General features: G+C 40.4%; 1 protein-coding gene across 1 annotated transcript; it reads left to right on the top strand.

Annotated features, from left to right (window-relative positions):
• Nucleotides 1-366: 366 nt before the first annotated feature.
• On the top strand, nucleotides 367-23695 carry LOC103475632 (uncharacterized). Its single transcript, XM_081615882.1, has 52 exons — nucleotides 367-381; nucleotides 1417-1542; nucleotides 1609-1723; nucleotides 1803-2261; nucleotides 4172-4222; nucleotides 4298-4885; nucleotides 5419-5490; nucleotides 5565-5612; nucleotides 5700-5762; nucleotides 5851-5892; nucleotides 6014-6076; nucleotides 6188-6232; nucleotides 6319-6654; nucleotides 6843-6878; nucleotides 6972-7442; nucleotides 7574-7606; nucleotides 7703-8329; nucleotides 8443-8475; nucleotides 8572-9177; nucleotides 9291-9323; nucleotides 9417-9812; nucleotides 9896-9925; nucleotides 10157-10357; nucleotides 11879-11911; nucleotides 12076-12243; nucleotides 12331-12363; nucleotides 12466-12516; nucleotides 12646-12675; nucleotides 13358-13453; nucleotides 13557-13604; nucleotides 13682-13735; nucleotides 13823-13909; nucleotides 14034-14057; nucleotides 15215-15241; nucleotides 15329-15343; nucleotides 15450-15473; nucleotides 15567-15626; nucleotides 16608-16808; nucleotides 16916-16993; nucleotides 17089-17121; nucleotides 17195-17464; nucleotides 17571-17615; nucleotides 17685-17951; nucleotides 18021-18059; nucleotides 18673-18927; nucleotides 19025-19051; nucleotides 19125-19640; nucleotides 20845-20913; nucleotides 21065-21115; nucleotides 21278-21301; nucleotides 21503-21568; nucleotides 22499-23695. The coding sequence occupies exons 1-52, from the start codon at nucleotides 367-369 to the stop codon at nucleotides 22540-22542; spliced, it is 7224 nt and encodes a 2407-aa protein (XP_081472008.1). The 3' UTR covers nucleotides 22543-23695.
• Nucleotides 23696-25289: the final 1594 nt, after the last annotated feature.

Genomic DNA, 25289 nt, shown 5'->3' with positions numbered 1-25289 from the left:
ATCACATTTTCTGTTTGATGGAAAAAAAAAACAATGACCTGCAAGACTTTAAGTGAATTTAGTTTTGTGCTCATAAAATCAGACTCTTGCTGGAGCACTGTCTGTTTTTGTTTCAAAGATAATCAATTCCATGTCGATTTCAACCAAAAGAAAAAATAGACTGAAATTTGTTTAGCTTTCTTCACCTCTATGCTTTAACATCCCTGACATCTATGTTGTGTAGATCTATCCAAGCTGACATTAGTTATACTTTTGATCATTTGCCGAGTGACACCTATAAGTATGTTGTGTCTAGGCACGAGTTAGTATGATAACCTTGAGTAAAAGCATCAGTTTCAAGATATCCCAATATTATTATTAGGGGTGATGGTGGCGACGACTGTAGGAATTCGCCCTGTAATGGGTGGATCACCGGTTTGATTCCCGGTCTGTCTGCCCCCCGTTAAAGCAGGACGCTTCACCCTGGTGTGTGTCAGAAGGGCCAATGGTGCAAAGTTTGTGCAACAACAGCCATCTCGTTATTGACATAATGTATCACGATGGGAGTTTTTACTGTGTTTTAAATTGAGACAGAAAACACAGGTATAGGAAATGCTAATCAGGTAAAGCTGCAGAAGCTCTCTCTACTTTTGCCTTTCACATAAAATTTATAAATTCACAATTTAATAACATCAAAACATTTATGGAGAGTTGTGACCAGCACAATAATAGCAGCTCCTTCATTTCGAGACAACATAGACTTAACCTAGCCTTGAGTTTATCAAACAGTAATTAATGTTGCCTCTTCTGGTTGCTGCCATCCATAAGCACGTTTTGCCCAGAAGGCAACCTTCAAGTTACTATTTGTCTTCATAAAAAAGCAAAAAGGCTTAAACTGAGACTTTTTCATATTGTGCTATACATTGAGACCGGTAACCAGCCCATGCTTAGTTGTATCCATTATTGACTTTATATTAGAAATCTGGATATATCCAAAAAGCTTCAGAGATTACCTTAATTTTACCTATTTTTGTAATTAAAATAAGTAGTCTGACTAAGGAGCTTCTTGTCTCCCAGTTACACCAAAATAAGGTTTGTTGGTAAAATTAAAAAATGTTAAAGGGTCTGCAATAAAGACATCGATCATGATGCACCAACAAAGGACTTCATAAGTTGCAATTAACTGAACTTTTGGGAGGCAAGGAGAGCTAGGAGAGCACTGCCTTGAACAAACTGGAAAAAACACAGGAAAGGTCTTAAATGTTCACAAGTAAATTATGTCATTTTAATTCCTTCTGTAAAAAATATTGAGCTACATGCCTGATGGAAATGGCTGCATTAAGAAACTTTTGTGAATAATAAACCAATTTAGATTCACTTGTACCTTAGGAGGATATGGTGGACAAGGACCCGGGGCATTAGGACCTGGAGGCATAGCACCAGGAGGTGTTAGACCAGGTGGGGTCGGACCAGGTGGAGTCGGACCAGGTGGAGTCGGACCAGGTGGAGTCGGACCAGGTGGAGTTGGACCAGGTGGAGTTGGACCTGGTGGAGTTGGACCAGGTGGAGTTGGACCTGGGAGTTTCAGGCCTGGTACATTTGGTCCAGTCGGTAGTGGACTGGGAGTAGCTGGTGAGAAATGCTTGGTCCAGTTTGCTGTTGATTCCATGTTTGTCTGTAAACTCACCAGCAGTGAACTGTCATGTTTGGTTTCTTCTTCCAGGTGGAAAACCTCCCAAAACAGGTAGAATCTGTAGAAATGGATCGCAAACTGCTGCTGCAACTGCATTAAGGCAAAAATTAAACATTCCATTTGTTTGCAGGCGCTGGTTATGGTGGATTTGGACAGGGAGCTGGAGGTCTAGGAGGAGGACTGGGACCAGGTGGTGTCGGTCCTGGAGGCTTTGGAACTCGTCCTGGTGGAGTCGGACCTGGTGGAGTCGTTCCTGGTGGAGTTGGTCCTGGAGGCTTTGGAACTCGTCCTGGTGGAGTCGGTCCAGGTGGAGTCGGTCCTGGTGGAGTCGGTCCTGGTGGAGTGGGTCCAGGTGGTGTCGGTCCTGGAGGCTTTGGAACTCGTCCAGGTGGAGTCGGTCCTGGTGGAGTTGGACCTGGTGGAGTCGGTCCAGGTGGAGTTGGACCTGGTGGAGTGGGTCCAGGTGGTGTCGGTCCTGGAGGCTTTGGAACTCGTCCAGGTGGAGTCGGTCCTGGTGGAGTTGGACCTGGTGGAGTCGGTCCAGGTGGAGTTGGACCTGGTGGAGTTGGACCTGGTGGAGTTGGTCCAGGTAAAAAAAATTTCTTAAAGTTATTTTTGAATAGATTTTTTAGGTTTTTACTTTAAGCATTCTGAGCATCTAGTGAATGATAATAAAACTCACCAAATAGTACTTAAATTTTTAAAATCTGAATAATTGCCTGATTACAATAACCAGCTTATAGAAAAATCAGTCATGGAAGTTACTTAAGCCATTAGCCATCGCGTCTTTTCAAATTACAACCAGAAACTTCAAGGTCTTATGTGGATTCTTGTTTGATACATCAACACAAAGCAGCAGGTAACTGAGAAAAAGAAGTGAAATGATAAATGGTTGATGATACCAACAAAAATATGAAATGTTTGCTGGTCATATTCATATCTATTCTGCTACCTTTAGTCAAGTTAGATTCAGCATAAGCAATTGTCTTCTAAGCTAATTAGTTTACAGAGTTAGAAAATGTAATTTAATCTCAGTATAGACAAATGTTCTGTGAAGGTCTCATGTTTGTGGGAGAACATCGGTGAACCAACAGGATGATGAAAACCAAATGACAAAAAAAGACAGGTTTGGGTTAAGGGTTGGCTTTCCTAGAGCTAAATGCAAATGAGAGTCTGTTGCAGTTCTCAGAGATGCCCTCAGTCTAATCTCATTGATCTTTAGTCGATTTCCAAAGAGAAATGGACAAAACATTCACTGAGGCATACTGTGTGCATCATTTTCCTTCCAACTTCACATACATTTCTACTAACAAACATTGAAGTATGTGGCTACAACATAAAAAACTGTTAAAAGCTTCAATATTTGTCAAGGCGCTAAATATTAAGTAAAAGTTCCTGCAACATGTGCAGAATCTAAACATTTAGTTTACAGCTTGCTTATTTAATACAGTGAAAGTTACTCAAACAAACATAACCTGAAGTCTAAACTCTGATTAATGCCAATACCAGATTAATGTAAATATTGTTTTTATAGCAACACAAAACTGGAAGATAAATACTGTGTACATAGACCATTATTTCATTTCCTCTGACATCAACATTATAGGCTATTGTTCAGGGACCACCCGCACACATAGCGATAAAGGATATAATGTGTTAGGCATGGGAGTCCCTCAATAAACAATAGCAGTCATTACGTCAGCCAGACGGATTTGCTTTGGAATTTGAGGCCTCCTTGTTTTTCATCTCTCATATGTGCGCGTTGCCTGTGCAGGATGAAAAATGTTGGTGAGATGATGAAAGCAGCTCTCATAGGATAAGCCCCAGTTTTGGCAAACCTTTTAAAATCCACCCATTGTCCCGGTGGGCAGAATATGGGTCAGTAAGAGGATAGAAAACATTTATAGACAAACCTTTAGTTAAATGTACTTATCTGTTAAACTCCATTTGTTGTGTTTTTTATTACACAGACTGTAAGTTTATGTCTTTTCCCATGTTTAACTTATAATTGAAACTTGTCCTTGTTTGCAAGTTGACTGAATATTTTTAAGGCAGGTTTAAGAAAATGTCATTCCTAAGGTAATGAACTTTACTATTAGGCCTCTATTAGAGGCTATTAATTCCCAAACATTATGATTTACATAATCAAACATTGGAAGAACAGCTTTAGTAACAGTTTGACCGAAGTTTAAAAAATACAAAACTCAACAAAAGGTAAATCTGAGAAAATAAATAAAATAAACTAGACTTACATAAAGATAAAAAAGAAACCAAATAGAAAATCCTAATATGTTTCAATATTTAAAACTAAAGCAACAAAGCCAACTTTACAAAAGTAGATTAAAATTAAGGTATATGTCCCAGTATTATAAACTAGTTTACATTATTAGCTCAACCAGTTGAAAGAAGCATTAACACTGACCTCTGGGAATTAAGTCATAATAACGTAACTCAAACTGATTTACATATAATTGTTAATATTTACCTAAATGTCTCTAGGTGTTTATGGAGGATATGGCGGTGGTTATGGTCAGAAACCCCCCAAAACAGGTGAGTACATTTTCTAAACCTGTTTTCCACGTCAGTTCTTAGCTAAATGTGGTTGATGTGTTTTTGTTACCATAGGTGGTGCTGGAACATCTCTTGGAGGAACGGGTTATGGGCCTGGAGGAACTGGATTTAGACCTGGGGGTACAGGATTTGGTCCTAGTGGTGCAGGAGTTGGACCTGGGGGTGCAGGATTTGGGCCTAGTGGTGCAGGAGTTGGACCTGGGGGTGCAGGATTTGGGCCTAGTGGTGCAGGAGTTGGACCTGGGGGTGCAGGATTTGGGCCTGGGGGTGCAGGAGTTGGACCTGGGGGTACAGGATTTGGGCCTGGGGGTGCAGGATTTGGGCCTGGGGGTGCAGGAGTTGGACCTGGGGGTGCAGGATTTGGGCCTGGGGGTGCAGGAGTTGGACCTGGGGGTACAGGATTTGGGCCTAGTGGTGCAGGAGTTGGACCTGGGGGTGCAGGAGTTGGACCTGGTGGGACGGGATTTGGTACTGGTGGTGCAGGAGTTGGACCTGGTGGGACGGGATTTGGTACTGGTGGTGCAGGAGTTGGACCTGGTGGGACGGGATTTGGTACTGGTGGTGCAGGAGTTGGACCTGGTGGGACGGGATTTGGTACTGGTGGTACAGGAGTTGGACCTGGTGGAACTCTTCCAGGCGGAGGTGATGAATAAATTATAATATAGCCAACAATTTGCAAATGTTTGTCTATTGTGCCTTGCTAAAAGGTTCATTCTCCTTCTACTTGTACAGATTTTGTCATGTTACAACCACAAATCTTTGGTTTTTATTGGAATTTTATTCGTCAAACTAAGATCGGCACACATTTGTGAAGTAGAAGGAGCATATTGTTTTGAAATTTGTTTTGAAACACAAATTTAAAAATTGTGCTGTGCATCTATATTCATCCCCATTTGCTCTTGTTCCTTCACGTGTGACTAATTTATATTCTTTCAAATGATTTTTTTTTTTTTTTGGCTTTTTGAAAGTAGCTCAACAGGAAAATGAGTTATGAGAGGTGGGAAAACATGCAGCAAAGGTCAACAGGCCTTGAAAAAAAGTACTTTAATTTTGCTAAAATTCAGTAAAACTTTAAGGTTTAAAAACAAAAGGTCTGTTATTTGTCATATCATGCGGCATTTTTAAATTCTAAATGCATAATGTGTTTTATTATTAACTGTAAATTTTCTCTGCAGCTCCGATATTACCTCAGACTAGTGCAGGAGCTGGAGGAAAAAGTGGTGGTAAAGCATCCAAGCAAGTTCCAGGTATGAGCTTAATCAATCTGTTACAAAAACGATTTTTTCTTGAGATATTCTTAATATAATTATGAATCACACAGGCATCGGCGTACCTGGACTTTATCAGGGTGGATTTGTACCAGGTCAAGGTGTGTTGTAGAGATATGTGTAACATGTAGTATCGTGTATTGTAGGGAGAAAAAATATATATTAGTCTTTCAATGTTCTCTGATAAGGTTTTGGAGGCCGAGGGGTTCTCCCTGGAGTAGTCACTGGATCTGGAATTGGGCCTCAAACTGGTATGTAAATGTGCTTTGGTTATAAACGATGTGAGAACTTGTTTTGGCACAACATACAAGTCCAATAATAAAACTTATCTTTTTGCAGGGACTGGAGTACTTGGTCAAGGCGGGGTAGGACAAGGAAGCAGTAAGTGTCTCAAGGTCTTAAAACTACAAGTTAATAAGTACAAATGTTACTAATTTGATTTCAAAATTTAAATACTACGTTCCAATTTATGTAATTCTGTATTTTGTCTTTCTCGTCTTAGATGGTCGAGGACAAACTTTATCTGGAGTTTTTCACGGTTACCCTCTAATATCACCAAAATCAGGTAAATCAGGACCTCTAAATGCAGAAAAACATTTCTATGAAAACAATTATACATGCAAAGGACATACTGAATAAACTAAATTGTTATTCAAACATTTGTGTTTTAATTTAGGAACAGGAAAATCAAAGAAACAAGGCAAAGCTGCAGCCAAATATGGTAACTCAAACCTGTAATCTGTAACTTACTGTGGCAAGCTGACTGGATGCATCATTGATGTTTTGGTAAACGCTATTTTTCTTGAGGTGGTGCTGGAGCTGGAGGAGGCCATCTTGGTCAGGGAGGAGCCTTAGGAACTGGAGGACTTCCTGGAGGTGGCATAGGTGTCGTCCCTGGAGCAGGAAGTGGAACTGGAACAGGAGTCAGACCAGGCGGAGTCGGACCAGGTGGCGTCGGACCTGGTGGAGTCGGACCAGGCGGCGTCGGACCAGGTGGAGTCGGACCAGGCGGAGTCGGACCAGGTGGCGTCGGACCAGGTGGAGTCGGACCAGGTGGAGTCGGACCAGGCGGCGTCGGACCAGGTGGAGTCGGACCAGGTGGAGTCGGACCAGGCGGCGTCGGACCAGGCGGAGTCGGACCAGGTATGGGCAGCAGTATACATGGTTTATTTCCTGCTCTTTGAGGAAAACCAGTTGCAAAACACAACTAACAAAGACATTTTTCTTCTGTTAATGTTCTAATCAATAATTCCTCCAATATTTTATTTAATAGCACACTTCAATTTCAAGTACACGTTTCAGTACATAAACTGATATTACATTTTACACAGGTTATGGTCCCAGCTCAGCAAAAGCACGCAAATATGGTGAGACATGCCTTCATACAACCAACATCTAAAGTATGTAGATTTTACTATTTTACAGCAATAAACTGTCTTTAATCTTTGTTGGTGGTATAGGTCCTGGTGGAACTGGAGTTGGTCCCAGCACAGGAGGGGGCAGTCTAGGAGGACAGCTAGGAGGAGGACTTGGCCAAGGTACAGGACTAGGGCCTGGATCAGGGCTTGGTATTGGCCCAGGAGGTGCTGGGACTGGTTATGGACCAGGAGGAGTTGTACCTGGTGGTGCTGGAACTGGCTATAGACCAGGAGGAGTAGTACCTGGCGGTGCTGGGACTGGCTATGGACCAGGAGGAGTTGTACCAGGTGGTGCTGGGACTGGATATGGACCAGGAGGAGTTGTACCTGGTGGTGCTGGGACTGGATATGGACCAGGAGGAGTTGTACCAGGTGGTGCTGGGACTGGATATGGACCAGGAGGAGTTGTACCTGGTGGTGCTGGGACTGGATATGGACCAGGAGGAGTTGTACCAGGTGGTGCTGGGACTGGATATGGACCAGGAGGAGTTGGCACTGGAACAGGAACTGGGGGTAAATCAGCAGATACGGTTATAAAGTGAAATTGTAGCCATAATTTCCCTTTATAACTACCCATTAAGAGAACATGACCACTTTAATTCCCATTCATTGAAAACCCATCTAATACTATATGTTTATTTCAGGATATGATGCCAGTGCCAAAGCTCGTAAATATGGTAAGAATATTCCAAAACAGTAAGATATGGATGTATAAAATATTTCTGCAACTGTTTCCTAAAACTAAGAAAACATTATGATTCTGCACATTGTAGGCATGCTGAGCGGAGCACTTGGAGGAACAGGATTAGGACCAGCTGGAGTTGGACCTGGTGGAGTTGGTCCAGGTGGCGCTGGTACAGGATACGGGCCAGGAGGAGCTGGACTTGGTGGTGTTCGGCCAGGCGGAGTTGGACCTGGTGGTGTTGGTCCAGGTGGCGCTGGTACAGGATACGGTCCAGGAGGAGTTGTACCTGGTGGAGTTGGACCTGGTGGTGTTGGACCAGGTGGTGCTGGTACTGGATATGGACCAGGAGGAGTTGTACCAGGTGGTGCTGGGACTGGATATGGACCAGGAGGAGTTGTACCAGGTGGTGCTGGGACTGGATATGGACCAGGAGGAGTTGTACCTGGTGGTGTTGGACCAGGTGGTGCTGGGACTGGATATGGACCAGGAGGAGCTGTACCAGGTGGTGCTGGTACTGGATATGGACCAGGAGGTGTTGTACCAGGTGGTGCTGGGACTGGATATGGACCAGGAGGAGTTGTACCTGGTGGTGTTGGACCAGGTGGTGCTGGGACTGGATATGGACCAGGAGGAGTTGTACCTGGTGGTGTTGGACCAGGTGGTGCTGGGACTGGATATGGACCAGGAGGAACTGGAACTGGAACAGGAACTGGGGGTAAATCAGCAGATACAATTATAGAGTTAAATTGTAGCCATAATTTGATCACTTTATGATCACTTTAATTTCCATTCATTGAAAACCCCTCTAATACTATATGTTTATTTCAGGATATGATGCCAGTGCCAAAGCTCGTAAATATGGTAAGAATATTTCAAAACTGTAAGATATGGATGTATAAAATATTTCTGCAACTGTTTCCTAAAACTAAGAAAACATTATGATTCTGCACATTGTAGGCATGCTGAGCGGAGCACTTGGAGGAACAGGATTAGGACCAGCTGGAGTTGGACCTGGTGGAGTTGGTCCAGGTGGCGCTGGTACAGGATATGGGCCAGGAGGAGTTGGACCTGGTGGAATTAGACCTGGTGGAGTTGGTCCAGGTGGTGCTGGTACAGGATACGGGCCAGGAGGAGTTGGACCTGGTGGAGTTGGGCCGGGTGGAGTTGGACCTGGTGGAATTAGACCTGGTGGAGTTGGTCCAGGTGGTGCTGGTACAGGATACGGGCCAGGAGGAGTTGGACCTGGTGGTGCTGGGACTGGATATGGACCTGGGGGAGTGAGACCTGGTGGTGTTGGACCAGATGGTGCTGGGACTGGATACGTGCCAGGAGCAGTTGTACCTGGTGGTGCTGGGACTGGATATGGACCTGGGGGAGTGAGACCTGGTGGTGCTGGTACTGGATATGGACCAGGAGGAGTTGTACCAGGTGGTGCTGGGACTGGATATGGACCAGGAGGAGTTGTACCAGGTGGTGCTGGGACTGGATATGGACCAGGAGGAGTTGTACCTGGTGGTGTTGGGACTGGATATGGACCAGGAGGAACTGGAACAGGAACTGGGGGTAAATCAGCAGATACAATTATAGAGTTAAATTGTAGCCATAATTTGATCACTTTATGATCACTTTAATTCCCATTCATTGAAAACCCGTCTAATACTATATGTTTATTTCAGGATATGATGCCAGTGCCAAAGCTCGCAAATATGGTAAGAATATTCCAAAACTGTAAGATATGGATGTATAAAATATTTCTGCAACTGTTTCCTAAAACTAAGAAAACATGATTCTGCACATTGTAGGCATGCTGAGCGGAGCACTTGGAGGAACAGGATTAGGACCAGCTGGAGTTGGACCTGGTGGAGTTGGTCCAGGTGGCGCTGGTACAGGATACGGGCCAGGAGGAGTTGGACCTGGTGGAATTAGACCTGGTGGAGTTGGTCCAGGTGGTGCTGGTACAGGATACGGGCCAGGAGGAGTTGGACCTGGTGGAGTTGGGCCGGGTGGAGTTGGGCAGGGTGGAGTTGGACCTGGTGGCGTTGTCCCTGGTGGTGCTGGTACAGGCTATGGACCTGGTGGCGTGGTTCCTGGTGGAGCTGGTATAGGCTATGGACCTAGTGGGGTTGGCCCTGCTGGTACAGGCTATGGACCTGGTGGCGTTGTCCCTGGTGGTGCTGGTATAGGCTATGGACCCGGAGGTAAAATAAAAAACACAAACATATACTCTAATATGTTTAACTTGGTTATTATAGTTCTTAAAGTACTTGTGATTTATCTGCAGGATCTGCAGGAGCAAAAGCAAATAAATATGGTGAGGCAACCTTCTAAATATCCAATATCTGATGAACCTTGTAGTAAACTTGTGACTTTATTGTTTCTACCAACAGATAAAGTCTGATCAATTAATCTTGCAGGCAGTAATTGATATGACATTACTTCATGTTATCAAATCTTTGTTCAGTAATATCTATCTTCAATGACATGAGTTTTTTGATCAAAATAGTTTGTCTACTTTCATTTAAGAAACAAATTCTCTTTTCAGGACTTCCTGGAGGTGTGGGAGGAGGACTTGGGGTTGGAACTGGGCCAGGGTCTGGACTTGGAGTTGGTGGAGGGCTTCCTGGACGAGGTGGAGTGGCAACTGGTGGTGGGCCTGGATCAGGAGTCCGGACAGGAGGGACACCTGGTTCTGGCATTGGAACAGGAGGTTTAGCAGGAGGCTTTGGACCAGGCAGTGCCGGAGGTAAAAATAGAAAAAGAATATTGTCAAAATGTCTGTAACAACTTTGGAATTAGCTTTTCTTTTTTTTTAAACCAGTTTGTGTCATCATTTTATACCCATGTGTCAAATTCTTCCTTATTAGACTCGAGCAGTGAAAGCGCTTGTGAAGGCCTATTGTATTTCAAATAAATTAACTCGGAGGCCTAAACATATACAAAACTAACCAAACTTCACCAAAAATTGTCCCTCAACTGAAATTTTTATATTTTGATGTGAGACAGGTCAACTGGTAATTTGGTTTGTAGGTAGAGCCCACTGAAACAAAAAAGTGGGCTCTACCTACAAACCTACTTCCAACAAGTAGGGCATACTTGTTGGAAGTATGCCCTAAACCCAACAGGAAGCATTAAAGGGTCTTTTTTAAAAAGATTTTATACATGTTGAACTTTAGCAAACTGATTTTGAGCCATCAGTTTCAAATTTGATCAATATGGCCTTACAGCATTGGGGATTAAAAGTTATCAAAAGCTTGAGTTTTTATGCTTACGTCTTCACAAATGGCCTAATTTCCAAAAGCTGTAACTTTCACATTGAAAGTCCAAATTGAACCAAACTTGGTATTAGTCTTCCATGTCGGATGACCGATTATACTATGTAGTCTATGTATACTATGAATGCCGAGGTCATCTAAGCCCTGCCCCTTCAGAACAGGAAGTGACATTTTTTCCATCTCCGACCCCATTCACCTAATCACGACAATCTTGTGTCAAAAGACAGATAACATGTTGGTCTAACTTGTTATAAAGCACAAAGAGTTTTCGGTGGCGGGTATGGCAGCAGTGGTTAGGTGAAGAAAGCTGTTAAGCTTTTGCCTTACATTTGGCTCTAAATTCCACATATTTCAACCGAGCTGCACCGCACTGACGACTAGTCCTAACCTACCCTCCAAAAAGAATGCAGTACAAAATTTCATGGTCATAGCCTAATTCCTCCACAGTGTCGTTAGAATTTAAAAAACAAAAAATCAGCCCAAAGCATGCCTTGACCGACAATCACAATATTACAGTACACTTGTGCAACTTATCACGACCAACAAAAAAAGTCTCCTGTAGCCATGGTTCAATTCAAACTCCACAAAAAGTTGATCGTTTTGAATCAAAGTCACCATTTTGTCGGTTTTAAGCACATTGTATATAATCAATCTCCTCCTACAAGCATTGACTACAGGCATTGACGATCAAAAGTTATCAAAAGCTTTGTGCTATATCAAAGCATGTGGCTGTGGTCAAGCCAAAATCTGACTACTCACCATCAAATATCAGGATGTAATACCTTCCACATACAAGAATACAGCTATATGAAACCATATGTGTCAGAACAGACCAGCACTGATCACATTCACCACCATGACGGCACATTAGCCCCTCCCCTTTTGATCAAGAAGTCACTGTTCAAGAAGGGGAACATTATTAAATAAATTATTAATGTTGATGTATAAAGGTCTTCTGTGTAAATGTTTTAATTCTCTGCTTTATTTCTTAGGATATCCTGGTGGTGCAAAGTCTCTCAAATATGGTGGGATTTAATATTTATTTGACTCATTTAAAAAGTTAAAACAATTGTACGTTAGATTAGCTTTTGACTTTAACTGTAACTATGATGTTACGTTTAATTGTTTATATGAAAAATATGAATATGTTGAGTAGTTATAAGCTATCTGTAAACTCTCTTCTCCACAGGACTTCCTGGTGGAGGAGGATCTCCTGGATCTGGATTTGGGGGTCCAGGAACTGGAGCAGGTCTTGGTGTTGGCAGAGGATATGGACCTGGAAGTGGCTCGGTAGCTGGAACTGGTTATGTGCCAGGTGGAGGTTATGGTGTAGGCCCGGGAGCTGGATATGGGACAGGTTAAGAGGGCATTTTCATCTCTTGAATACACTCAGATTAGTTACAGCTTGAAACGTGTTGAGGTAAAGTTTCTCTCTTATGCACAGGTTATGGGCCTGGATCTAAACATTCTAAATACGGTATGAAAGAAAATTACATTTTTAATAAATCAATTTTATTGGAATGTTTGAAATCGCAGGAAATGTTGATTTTTTTTTTTTCCAATACATTTTTTGCAAAAGGCCAAGTTGGAACAGGTGGTGGCGGAGTGCTTGGAGGGGGAGCCGGAAGAGGTGATAAGTCCTTTCTTTTGGTGTTAGTGTGGTGGCGCTTTTCGTTCTCTTAAGCTAATTAAAAACACTTTTTGCCGTAATCTGAAAATGTTTTTTTTTTTCTTATTCTTTGGTTTGATGTTCTTATAGGTGGCTATGGACCTGGATCTGGAGGTCAAGGTTAGTTTGGTCTTTTTTATATCTTAAAGGTAAAATTTAAACCCTAAAACTCATTAAAACAATTAGTTCTCTTTTATGGAGCAAAAAGATTATGGGTTGAAATTATTTTTACAAATATGCTGCTATAGGACGACTGAACTAGAATAGGCATATTCTACGCAGTTCTCAGACATTTTCAGAGGGTCGATACCGTCAAAGATATAAACTTTTCACATTTTTCATTTTGGCAATTGTTTTCTGCTATTGCAAAGTGGTCAAAGTGTTTTTGACAACTCTCATAAGCAGCCAATAAAAATCATATCAGCTACTTTGAATTTATTGAGTTCAGTCAACAATAATCACTGTTACTTCTTTTGTCCATTCCAGACTTGGATGACAGTTTAGGAATGAAACAAAACATCAAAACAAACCAAAAGAAATCATAACATGCAACAAAATTTTTTTCTTAAATTCAGATTAAAAAGTTATCCTGTGTTGTGGTCAGAAAAAAAACAACCTTTTCTTACTATTTCCTTGTGAAATCAAGTAAAGATTTTTTTCTGTCCCCATGCACTGGAACAGCAGGGAGTAAAGCAGCAAAGTTTGGTAAACATACAGAGGATAAATTACCAGGAAAATCAATCAATTAAATACGATTTAAAAGGAATTAGTTAATAACCATCTTTTCTTTTCAACATTTAAGGCCAGCCAGGCGCTGTTGTACCTGGGGCAGGAGCAGGAACTGGTGTTGATGTAAATGGAACCGTCAGTGGTGCAAGACCAACACCTCAACCTGGTGGTGAGCTTATCCTTAATGTTTTTAACATTAAAAACATTATTGTGGCCAATTTAGATCAATAATTGGATTATCTGTACCTGATAAATCACATAAATTGGATCAGAAAGGAGACCTGGATCTCCAGATGGCACAGCAACACCAGCAGGAGAAGGTATCTATAGCTCCTCAGATGAAGTTTCTCTTATTTACAATTAGGAAGTTTTAAATAATTTTTAACTAATTGTCCAGGTGATGGTGGTGCTAGCACTACGTTAGAGGGCTCTGGGATTCCTGGAGGAGATGGTGTGTGAAACTTGAAATCATTTCTATTAAATGAGATTAATCTGTCTAGATTAAAAGGTTGATTCATATAAATTAATATTAAAACAGGACAGACTGGTGTAGGTGGAAGACCACTGGGAGGCGAGGGAGATGGTGCAAATGGAACCAGTATCCCCATCATTGGAGCAACACCAGGTAATTCCAACCAAAATACACATCAAATATGCTAAAGTGTTTTAAAAATATAATTGTGCAAATGCTAGACATTATCTTAAAGCTATGATTCATTTATACCCATTTAATCATTGTTCTAAAATAGGATTTAATGGGACCACAGCACCAGGTGAGATTCTTTTACAATTTGTAAAAGTGAAGTCAGGTTATAATGTAATCAGGCTTTGTGGGCGTCTATAATTTCACTTTACATAAGCAATGGTTTGATAGACTTCTCAAACAGCGCCCCCATCTGACGTTAACAGGACACTTTAATTTCATTACTCATTCAATCCGAGTAAAAAAGATTTGCATTTTATGTGTAAAATTTCTAAATGAGATAAAGTAACTTTTACTTTGTGTTGGTTTAACGTTTGGCTATAAAGCTGTTCCAGGAACATTTACATAAACAGAGCAAGAATCAGAAAAACTTTGGATTCATATCTATGCTCCTCAATTTAAACTGTTTATCTTTTTGACTCTCATATCATCAAAGGTTTGATAAGTTTACCTCAGGCACTAATGACTCAATTTAGAAATGTTATGTTTTAACAAAAGATATTAAAACATATTTGTTGTCTTTTAAGATGATATGTTGCCTGGCTGTTGCTGATTTCCAATTTTCTTTGAGGTCCGACCTGTTACTTCCAACTTCAACTAACTTATATATTTTATTTCTTAAAACTTCAACAAAAAAGAGAAAAATGTTATGTGAGGGTCATTTTATAAATGTAATAATTCTGAATCTAAAAGAAAATGAAGGAATCACTGGATCACGTTGAACATTTTTTATCTGATTGGTTTTTAAAATGTAGATAAAACAGTGAGTGCTGCTCATTGATGCATTTATACAAAATAAATATTGGAATTTCTAAATTAAAATGCATTTCATGAATAGTAAGGAAACATTATTTCATTTTTGTTATATTTGGCCAAAAATTAGGGTAGTTTATAAACAAAATGGATGATTTATTGGTGCATCTTGTAATTATATATATTGTAAAGAATACATCTCTACAATTTGGTGACATCCTTCACCAAAGTGTAGAGATGTATATAATCTTTATAATGTATATTTTACTTTTTGTTAACTACAAAAATAAACAAGAATAAAAGTATTATAGCAAAACTAAGGCAAACGCTGATCCTGCCAGTAATTATTTTATTTTTCCTGATTTAATGATGTTGAAGATGTGTGTGCCACAAAAAAAATAAACCTTTAAACGTTCCAAGAAGAAGAATTTTAATTTGAATCCTGAATAATTACATGTTGTTTTCCCTGTACAGTTGGTGGTTCACCTGCACAAACTGATGGTAGGTGTTGCTTCATGAACTGATTTCATCCACTGTGTACACTACTGGTAAGTGCATATTTTTTAATGTGTTTCTTGTTTAAAACAGGAGGAACAGCAGTTGGTAAGTTGAACCATCAGAAATTAGGCTCACACTTTCAAACATATCAGTTCATAGTTGATAAAATATTGTCACTTTGGCATCACGTTTTAAATTCTCTAAAACTCAGGTGGAACAAGACTTCCCCCTGGAGGTGAGAGTTAATCACTGCAGTGTATTCCAATTGCTTCATATGACCAAAACCAGGAAGAAAACCTGTTTTGATTTAATTTTCTGATTTATTCAGGTCCTGGAGGTGACCTCTCCGGGGGAGGACTCCAACAAGTCAGTCCTCTCAAACCTCCAGGTGAATAAAATGAGTCTGGTTTAGGCAAAATAAACATTATTGTTACCTTTGAACTATTCTTTTTGCTTTTTCCAGCACTAAAACATGAGAAGAAATACAAGATAGGAAAAAAATGAAATAAGAGAACAGAGTCGTAATAGTCATATCAATAGAATATCTTCACATTTTGTCAAAATACAATCAAAAACATTATTTATGTTATTGCAATTTTATGTAGCAGACCAACACAAAGTAGTTTGTAATTGTAAAGTGAAAAGTAATTTATAAAAGCTAACATTTTCATTAATACAATCTGGTAAAAGTGCCTTTAGATCTTTTTAAATTTGAATACGATCAATGTTTTAAAGATGAACAGATTCCACACGTTATTCATGTCTGAGTAAATAGAGGCGGGTAGAGCACCCAAAACGTTTACTCAAGTAAGAGAAGCAGTACTTCAACATATTTTTACTCAAGTAAAAAGTAACCATCCCAAAATTAATCAAGTAAGAATAAAAAAGTATTTGATAAAAAAGTCTACTCAACTACTGAGTAACAGATTAAATGTAAGTCATTTAATATTTAAAAAAAATTACATAATCAGACAAAGCAAAATATAAAGTTAAGTGGAAATTTTGGTATTTTAAGGATAAAAATAGCAATAATTCATATAAGTAACAAAAAATGACAGAAATGTTTCTGCAGGTGTGTCTGGTGAATGTTTGGTTAAAACATGTTTTTAATTCAATGGGTAGAAAATCCAGAAATGTTACTCAAGTAAGAGATACTTCATAATAAAATTACTCAAGTAAAAGAAAAAAGTAAAAGTACTACAAAAAGTAACATTTTTCCAAAACAGTTAGTCATGTAAATGTAATTGAGTAAATGTAACTAGTTACTACCCAACTCAGGTAATACAGGTAATCAGACAAACAGCCTGGAAACATCTCTGCTGTTCGGTCATCCAATAGACTTTGTAACGTTTTTGGGTTTGTCTTACAGGTGTTCCTAGAGGCGACACACCAGGTGAGGGAGACGGGGAAGGAGGTCCTGATGGAGAAAGAGATGGAAGGCCCGGGAGTCCGACCGGCGCCGGGGGAACTGGAGACGTTTCTGGAACACAAACAGGAGTGGGAAGAGGCGACGGTCCAGGCACTGGAAGAGAAATCGGACCAGCAGGAGGAACAGCGAAACCACCTCAAGGTCCTGATTTTATCAATTACACGACCAACAAACGAACGGACTAAAGTTACGAGGGACAAAAAAAATCAGAACAAATCCTGGAAAAATTTTTTTTTATTACTTTATAGGTGTTGGACCAGGTGGAGTCGGTGGGGTGGTACCCGGAGCTGGTGGGGTAGCAACAGGAGTCGTAAAACCTGGAAAAAGTGAGCAGCAGCCATGTTTTACCTTCAGAATGTTTTTCATTCATCTGTAATTTACTGACTTTTCATTTATACATCTCACTTATCGTCTCCTGCAGGCTACGGCGCAGGTGGAGTTTTACCAGGTGGAGGTACGTAAACGTCCAGTCCAACGTTAGAAAACGCTTGAACTGTGGTACAGCATGTACGTTCTTTCCAACTCAGGTCCACGCTACCCTGGTGCTGGTTCTGCCGGCTACGGTACTGGTACAGGAGGTTTTGGTACTGGTACAGGAGGTTTTGGTACTGGTACAGGAGGTTTTGGTGTAGGTTCAGGCGGCTATGGTACTGGGTCTGGTGGACTTGGGAGACCCATTGGCAGTTCTGGCAGTGTTGGGACTCCTGGGGTTGGAACGGGCCCTGGAGGTGTAGCACCAGGCTCTGGTAGCGTCAGCGTTGGGCGGGGTGGATATGGTGGTGGCATCGGACATGATGGTAGGTTCACTAGTACAAACATTTAAAAAATAAAAACAAGTAAAACAGTTGGATTTAGTTTAATCAGACTCTAACAGGGAACCTGTTTGTAACTTGTGTTAACCAGGTTCTAGATATGGCACCGGTTCCGGATCTGGGAAACCTCCAAAAAGTATGAAAGCACAGATTAAATGCAGATTATAATGGGAGGAAACTGGAGCTGAACAGGATTTAATTTCAGGTTACGGAGCCGGAGCTGGCCTTGGCAGCTATGGAACCGGATCAGGGGGAGTTGGTCCAGGTGGCTTGGTGCCTGGTGGTGGTTACGGACCCAGCGGTACTGGTCAAGCCGGACTTGGCCCTGGCTCTGCTGGCACAGGACTGGGAGGTGTTGGAACTAGACCAGGTACCTATGGACCAGGTGGGGTTGGTACTGGTGGAGTTGGGCCTATTCCTGGAGTTTATACTGGAGGTCAAGGACTGGGAACAAGAAAACCGTCAAAAACAGGTAGAATAGTAAATACATTTAACAATTAAGTACTGTGACACATTTCAAAACATTAAACGTTGTTGACAGGCTACGGAACATCACTGGGTGGAGCTGGATACGGACAAGGTAATTTAATTTTATTGATTTGTTTCAAAAGGGAAAATGTGACTAAGCCCCATGAATAAGCCAGCTTTCCCTCGCATGTTGATAAAAGGGTTTCCTCCAGTGTATATAAGCCTGGCAGGCCACCAGGCTTTACTTGCCCCCACCCCTCCAGGCTCAGGCTTTACTTGCCCCCACCCCTCCAGGCTCAGCATCGTTGTTTAATTTAAACGGGCACCAACTGCACTGTCCCTGCACCTGCCCTTTGACCCCACAGGATATTATTTCCAAATCATGAGGCCTGCTCATGTATTTTTAACATTTTTAACATGAAAACATATTGGGCTGCTGGCGGACTGTGTTGGCGTCTCTCCCAATGGGCTTAGCAGATTTTATGGTATGAAACTAAAATAAATTTTAAAAATATAAAATTTTTCAAAAATTATGTTATACTGTCAGGACGTTGTGACATTTTAACAAATATGTAATAAAAAAATAAAATATAAAATAAAAATATAAAATATATAAAAATAAAATATGTAATAAAAAAATTAAATTTTATCAACTGTTGCATTAAAAAGCATCTAAAGTTTATTTCTTTCAAAGCTAGAACAGAATGTGTATTTCCATTTTTCAGGTGCAGCTGGTGGAGCAGGAACTGGACCTGGCAGATATGGACCTGGTTCTTTTGGGACTGGAGGAGTCGCACCTGGTGTAGCTGGGACTGGAACTGGAGGCTTTGGACCTGCTGGTGCTGGAACTGGAGGCTTTGGACCTGCTGGGACTGGAACTGGAGGCTTTGGACCTGCCGGTGCTGGAACTGGAGGCTTTGGACCTGCAACTGGTTTTGGACCTGCTGGTCAAGGACTAGGAAAAAGGAAACCCAAATCTGGTATGTAGGGTTCACACAGGTAGACATAAAAATGGCTTTGATTTTTTGAAAATAATGAAACAGATTGATTTTCATCTTTTCATTTCTGTACATCCAGGTTATGGAGGAACTGGTTATGGACCAGGTAATCCAGTTTAATCAATAATGAACTGTTTATATCTATATTTATATCTTTAATGCACTCTTTGTCCTGACAGGAGGTTCAGGAGGAGCCGGTCTTGGTGGAACTGGAGCTAGACCTGGAGGATACGGCCCAGGTGGCACTGGGGGTGCTGGATCTACTGGTTTTGGGACTGGAGGCACTGGAGGAGGAAGCTTTGGTCCTGGTGGGACTGGAGGAGGAAGCTTTGGTCCTGGTGGGACTGGAGGAGGAAGCTTTGGTCCTGGTGGGACTGGAGGAGGAAGCTTTGGTCCTGGTGGGACTGGAGGAGGAAGCTTTGGTCCTGGTGGGACTGGAGGAGGAAGCTTTGGTCCTGGTGGGACTGGAGGCACTGGAGGAGGAAGCTTTGGTCCTGGTGGGACTGGAGGCACTGGAGGAGGAAGCTTTGGTCCTGGTGGGACTGGAGGAGGAAGCTTTGGTCCTGGTGGCACTGGAGGAGGAAGCTTTGGTCCTGGAGGGACTGGAGGAGGAAGCTTTGGTCCTGGTGGCCAAGCACTTGGATCAAGAAAGTCTGGATATGGTTCAACTTTGGGTGCAACTGGATATGGACAAGGTAGATTTATCTAAAATGCCGTACTAAAAACAAAACATTAAAAAAGTTTGCACATGGTGCTGGTCTTTTACCCCCTACATCCAGTGTAGTTTGACCGTCAAAAAGGACAAACAAATTATAGTGGGTTAAAACAGGGAAATCCTGAAACATCTATCTATGAACACCGTCTCACAGTAATTCCTGACAATGTTCTGGGAATCCGGTCTGAACAATGTCTGCAACTGACCTTTCACACAAGCATTGAATAATGAGACAAACCAACCATGTAAATGTTGACATTTCATTACCGAGTTTGCTCCAGACAATTTCCTGCTTTGGGTTGGGATCTGGATGCATGCTACATTTACAGACATGACATAATAAAGCCTCACTGAGTGTGCTGGTCATTCATATACATCGGTCACTTTTGCCTCATTTTTTTATGAAGAATGTTATTAACCTATTATGTAAAATCACCTGTTTTTGAGCCTCACATCATGTTTATAGTGTTTTTCCCTCATCAAACCACACCTGGAGAGTTGCTTCGACTCTTTCATGCATGTTTGAGAAATCCTTGAATCTCCTGTTGCAGCCATTTAAGCCAAAACGCCTGCTGTCTCAGAGCATTCCTCCCCTTGACTCAGCTCCTTCAGGCTAGCGGCAGCAGCAATTAGCAAACACCTGATGGAACGGAGCTTAACATACGAGCTGCTGCAAGCGCAACACTCCTGAGAACCTTGTGAAAGGGCTAATGGAGAAACATTGTTCTGATGGCATGCTGAAGGCGGCTTGTCGAAAAGAGCAGGAGCTTCTTAAAGAGACAGAGGCCCAATTCAAGGCATCAAATTTATTTTAAGTCATGTTTGATATATACATCACATAGCATCAGATTGTGCTATAAAATGACAAGATGTGCCTTCAAAAGACTGAATCTTTAATTTAAAACTATTTATTTTCTTTTTATTTCTTGTGTAAATGATCTGATTTTTTACTATACCCACTGAGTTGCCTGTAATTTATCTAAACAAGATTACTTGCCTCCGACCTCCTTGTGCAGGAGTTGGAAGCCGTCCAGGTGCAGGAACAGGAGGATATGTAGGAGAGGGACCAGGCAGGATACAGACATTGCTCTTTAACTTAGTGTTCTTCAGATTTTATTTGCTATAAAATGCTGTATTACACAGAGAAATCTAAGTCACTTACTCACTTTAACTTGCTTGTTCAGGTACTGCAGCCGGAGGTGCAGGAGGCGCTGGAGGAGGTCAAACAGTTGGAGGAGTAGGCGGTCTACCAGGTTCGTACCACAGAGCTATGAAAAATAAAAACTCATTTATTATTAACCACAATATAAAATAAAACACATTCAGATGAAGCAAAAAAAAAATCATAACTGTCTGACAGTTCAGGCGTAACAGTTTAAAGTTGTAATGTGCATGTTGCACCAGGAGGGGGAGCTGTGCCTGGATATGGCGGAGTGGCAGGAGGAAGCTATCCAGGTAAAATGACCTTCACCGGACAACAGGCTTTCTTACAAAGAAATGCTTCAGTCTTGAAGTTGCTGTTTATGTCATCTTAAAAATGACTTAAAAACGCCTCAATGAAACTACTGTTAACAGAATCTATTGTTAACTGTGACTTTTCCTGCTATTGTTCCCTAGGATATGCAGGGACAGGACAAAAATGTAAGAAAACTTACTTTGTACTCTAGTTGAGCCATTCAAGCATTCGCAGAGTCTATATTAACTGAAAGCAAGAAGCTTTCTTTAGACGTTTGGTTTAGCACAACACATACTAATTTTATTTACCTTTTAAAAGCCATTACAAAAAAAAAAAAAGGGATTTTTCTGTGGAAATGAGCTGTTTTTATTTTTCACCACTTTCAGCCAAAGCACAGAAAGCAGCCAAATACGCAGCCATGCAGGGCTTCCTTGGAACTGGAGGCTACAGAGGTAACAAAAATCTAATTATTGTATCACCTGTTGTTCCAGAGGTTATTGTGATAATATTGTTTTTGAGACCAATTTCAAGTAATATAATGGTAGCAAAATAATGCAAGAACACATTTTCAAAGATCAGTAAACTTTAAATTCTAATGAAGGTTTAACACTGGAGCTGGAAGACATTTTAAATGTCCAAAATTAACTAACAAACAATGTATACTGACCTCATGAGGTTTCTGTAAACAAAATTGTTCTTCAAAATAAGCTAGTGGAGACCGAAAACTTTTGTCATCCAGTTTTTTGTAGAAAGAAAAGAGAAAAAGGATAAATGATGCAAATGAAAATTATTGTTTTAATTAATTGTGCAATTAATCGATTTATTGATTTAAGAAAGGGTTGGGCCTCCCTTATGCCTTCAGAACTGGCTAAGAGAAATAACACATTTTTGGAAATAAAAGCGTCACTGTTGACATAAACACGGCATTTTCATCCACACAACTACCTTTCAACGGATGTTTCCTCTTTTTGAGTGGTTATTTTGTGAAAACCACAGTAGATTTGAAGTTTCTGAAAAACGTCTCCTTCAGGAAGTCGGCTTCAGACGCCTAAATGCATTAAATTGTTACCATTTGATTTACATCAGCAAGCAAACAGAACAGATGTACCTAATAAAGTGGCCAGTAAGTTCATATCTATTCAAATAAGCAAATCCATCACAGGACATCTTGCTTTCTTTCTTGAGAAAAACATGTTGCAATTAGTTATTCAGCTTCTAAAGAAACAGAAACTTTGTGACTTTTCATTACAACAGAAATATTTGACATCTCACATGAAAAGAAGTTTATTTGTCGCAGAATAAGAAAAAGTATTATCACGTCTAACACTCCTGGCGTCTTTGTACGTCAGCTGGAGTGTAACTGTCTTTGTTCCTGCTATTAGGTGGAGGCTGTCAGGGTAACTACTGTGGCCGAAGGAGGAAGTGAGAGACCGACAGACAGGAAGTGACCTCATTGAAACAACAGTGGTGCTATAGCATGATTTCAGCTTGTGAATGTCTTAGCTGATTTAGAAGCTAAGGCCGTAACACATTCAAAAAGCTACATTTCTATTAATTTTTCTGAATATTTCTTAAAATCAGCCTTCTGTTGTAGACTAGTTTAATTTAACAATGTATTTACATTAGTTTTCTACAAGAACAGAACAGAAATTGGAGAAAACAATTTCCGTCTAGGCTGAGAATCCAAAACAACGAGTCACATTTTATGGTCAGGCTGTTTTAATATAATGTTTTGTTCATAGATGCTGTGTTAAATATGAACTGCAATGTTGTTTATTATGATTTTTTTTGGCAGATCCTTCAGCTCTGTCTGCATGCTGACACACTGCTAAAAGACACTATTCTATAAAATTGCCTTAATACACTAACACTGAATTTATCTTTAGTTTCACATTTTAGTTTCAAAGCCGTTTTTAACCCAAACTGATTTATAAGCGTTCAGTAGATAAAATACAGACATTTTTATTTTTGTGGAAGGAAGGACGGCTTTAATGTTCTTCCTATAATCCTTGAAAAGATTTTGTTCATGTCACTGTACTCACACCTCAGGACCTGCAGATTTTAACACTTCTTACAAAGTAACAAAGGATTTGTAATGTAAAATTCTAGTAAATGTGTTTGTATTTGTGCAGTAAGGATGTTGTATTTACAGTACAATGCGACTTGGTCAGATTTTGTATGCGACATTGATCAAATCTAACCAAATATGAGGTGAAAGGGCAACAACTTTTAGCTACTTTTCATTCTTGTCTTGTAACACTGTTGAAAAGAAAGAGCTCACACTTACTAGTATTTTTAAATTATGCAAATAAATGTATTTGGACACCTCTTTTATTTGCCTACATCTTGCAAGTGGGCGTTTTGAAACATGCTCTTCATAAATAGATGATGTGTTTTCTACATTGTCCCTAGGAATCTAGATATTTTTAAAATCTTAATGTAAATGAGCTTGTCTTTCTATCCTGTAGCTCTACATGTGTTTAACATTTGTTTTGTTTGTTTTGCCTATGAAGAAAATTATGAGCTTTTGTACATTGTTTCCTGAAGAGAAGAACAATAAAATCTGGTTCTAATACGGAGTTTGTTTGTTTTATTTTAGCCACAGGAAATCATAATCATAAGCATAATGCTGGACATTAATGTTCAAAAAACGAGTGGCGATCAGGAAGAGGAAGTGAAGAAAGAAATATGTGTTTTCACATTTCTATCTGTGGTTACTCTCTTAAAACCAAGGGCCTAAAAAAGGAATCGAAAAATGGTGATGCATGGGAGGAAAGTTCAACGCCATTTTCAAGTTGACTTATGGAAATCAAAAGATAATTTTGTTAACCATGGGAGAGCAAATGCCAATAAAGTGGAATATAGTGGTAAACAACAACACAAACACACATCTGTCAGCAGGAAAGAATCAGAAGTAGCAAACAGAACGTGGCATTTCTGTTTTAACAAACAATAAAAGCATCAGAAGCTGCGGGAGGAAGCCAGTCTTTTTAACAAAGCTTCCTTAATTCAGGGCTCTTGCAGGTTTTGATGCGTCTGTGTACAAGTTGAGGTAAAGTGAACTAAAAGTTCTTAAAGACACAAAATGCCAAAATTCTCTGCAACATGCAAATTCTGCTTCTTTCATATAGTTGTATACTGGGGGTGCAACCACTGCAGTTTTCTGGACGATCACAATTACCAATCTTTAAAAAGTTTCACAACGTTTTGCTTTGTCTAAAATGTTGCTAAATATAGCAAGACAGTCACTGAGTTGGTAACAGTGGGTGACTGTGACCTGGTGGGCCGACCTGTCAGTCAAACCTGTCTCACGAAAAGACAGAAGAGGACGGAGGCTAAATTTTAGACCTTCCCTCAGGCAGATGAGATCAGCTTCACATTTAAATATCAGCCGATCACAAACTCCCAAAATTAAGAAAATCATTGCCAATGTGAAAGTAGTCTTAATTTTCTGCTAAATCAAACTCTTGCTATTTTATCAGAACAAGAATCCAGAGAAGCCCCTACTAGATTATAAATTATGGATTCAATAATTGTTTCTTAAAACAAAATACCATTGAACATCTTTTCACACTGATCTAACCATTAAGGATTTTGTGATTGTTTTTGTGGTGTTAATTTGGAAATATTTGAAAGGACTTGTTATGATATTTGCACTAATGCTAAATGTGACTTTTTATTAATTAATAAACATCTATAACTTGACATCAGGTAAGACTGAGGCAGCAGTCACTTAAACCCAACGTTTTTGGCCAATTTTGAGAAAAAAATTCAGTAAAATCAGAAAAAATGTGGGTATCTGTTGATTTTCTGTGAATTTTGTGGATTTGTGAAAAACTGGAGGGATTAAAGATGTAATATGGATTCTAGGCGGCCACATAAAATGCTGTGGCGGGCCAGATTTGGTCCCCAGACCTCCAGTTTGACGCGTATGAACTGCCTTGTTGCTGAAAATGTGCTATAGATAAAATTACCTTATCTGTTTTTGCTAAATATGTTTCGATATTCTCCTTATGCCGTCATTAATATTTCTGATTACACTGGCAGGAAATGCACATTTCCACGATTCCCCTTTTTTCACCCGTTGCCATGGTGAATGGCGTTCTTCTACTCAAGCTCAACTTTGGGGTAACTTGACTCAGAATTGAGTTAAAGTTGGTATCTCAGAGCCCC

Source organism: Poecilia reticulata, chromosome 14 (assembly GCF_904066995.2).
Source record: "Poecilia reticulata chromosome 14, P_reticulata-male-v2, whole genome shotgun sequence".
Classification (NCBI taxonomy): domain Eukaryota; kingdom Metazoa; phylum Chordata; class Actinopteri; order Cyprinodontiformes; family Poeciliidae; genus Poecilia; species Poecilia reticulata.
The sequence above is the reverse complement of the archived record's forward strand: the minus strand, read 5'-3'. Positions and strand labels throughout refer to the sequence as shown.

Bases quoted from the DNA above. Each gene is read 5' to 3' on its own strand.
- LOC103475632 (XM_081615882.1), top strand. The intron at 6,879-6,971 runs GTGAGACATGCC...TTGGTGGTATAG, and splicing joins AGCAAAAGCACGCAAATATG to GTCCTGGTGGAACTGGAGTT. The intron at 12,517-12,645 runs GTGATAAGTCCT...ATGTTCTTATAG, and splicing joins TGGAGGGGGAGCCGGAAGAG to GTGGCTATGGACCTGGATCT.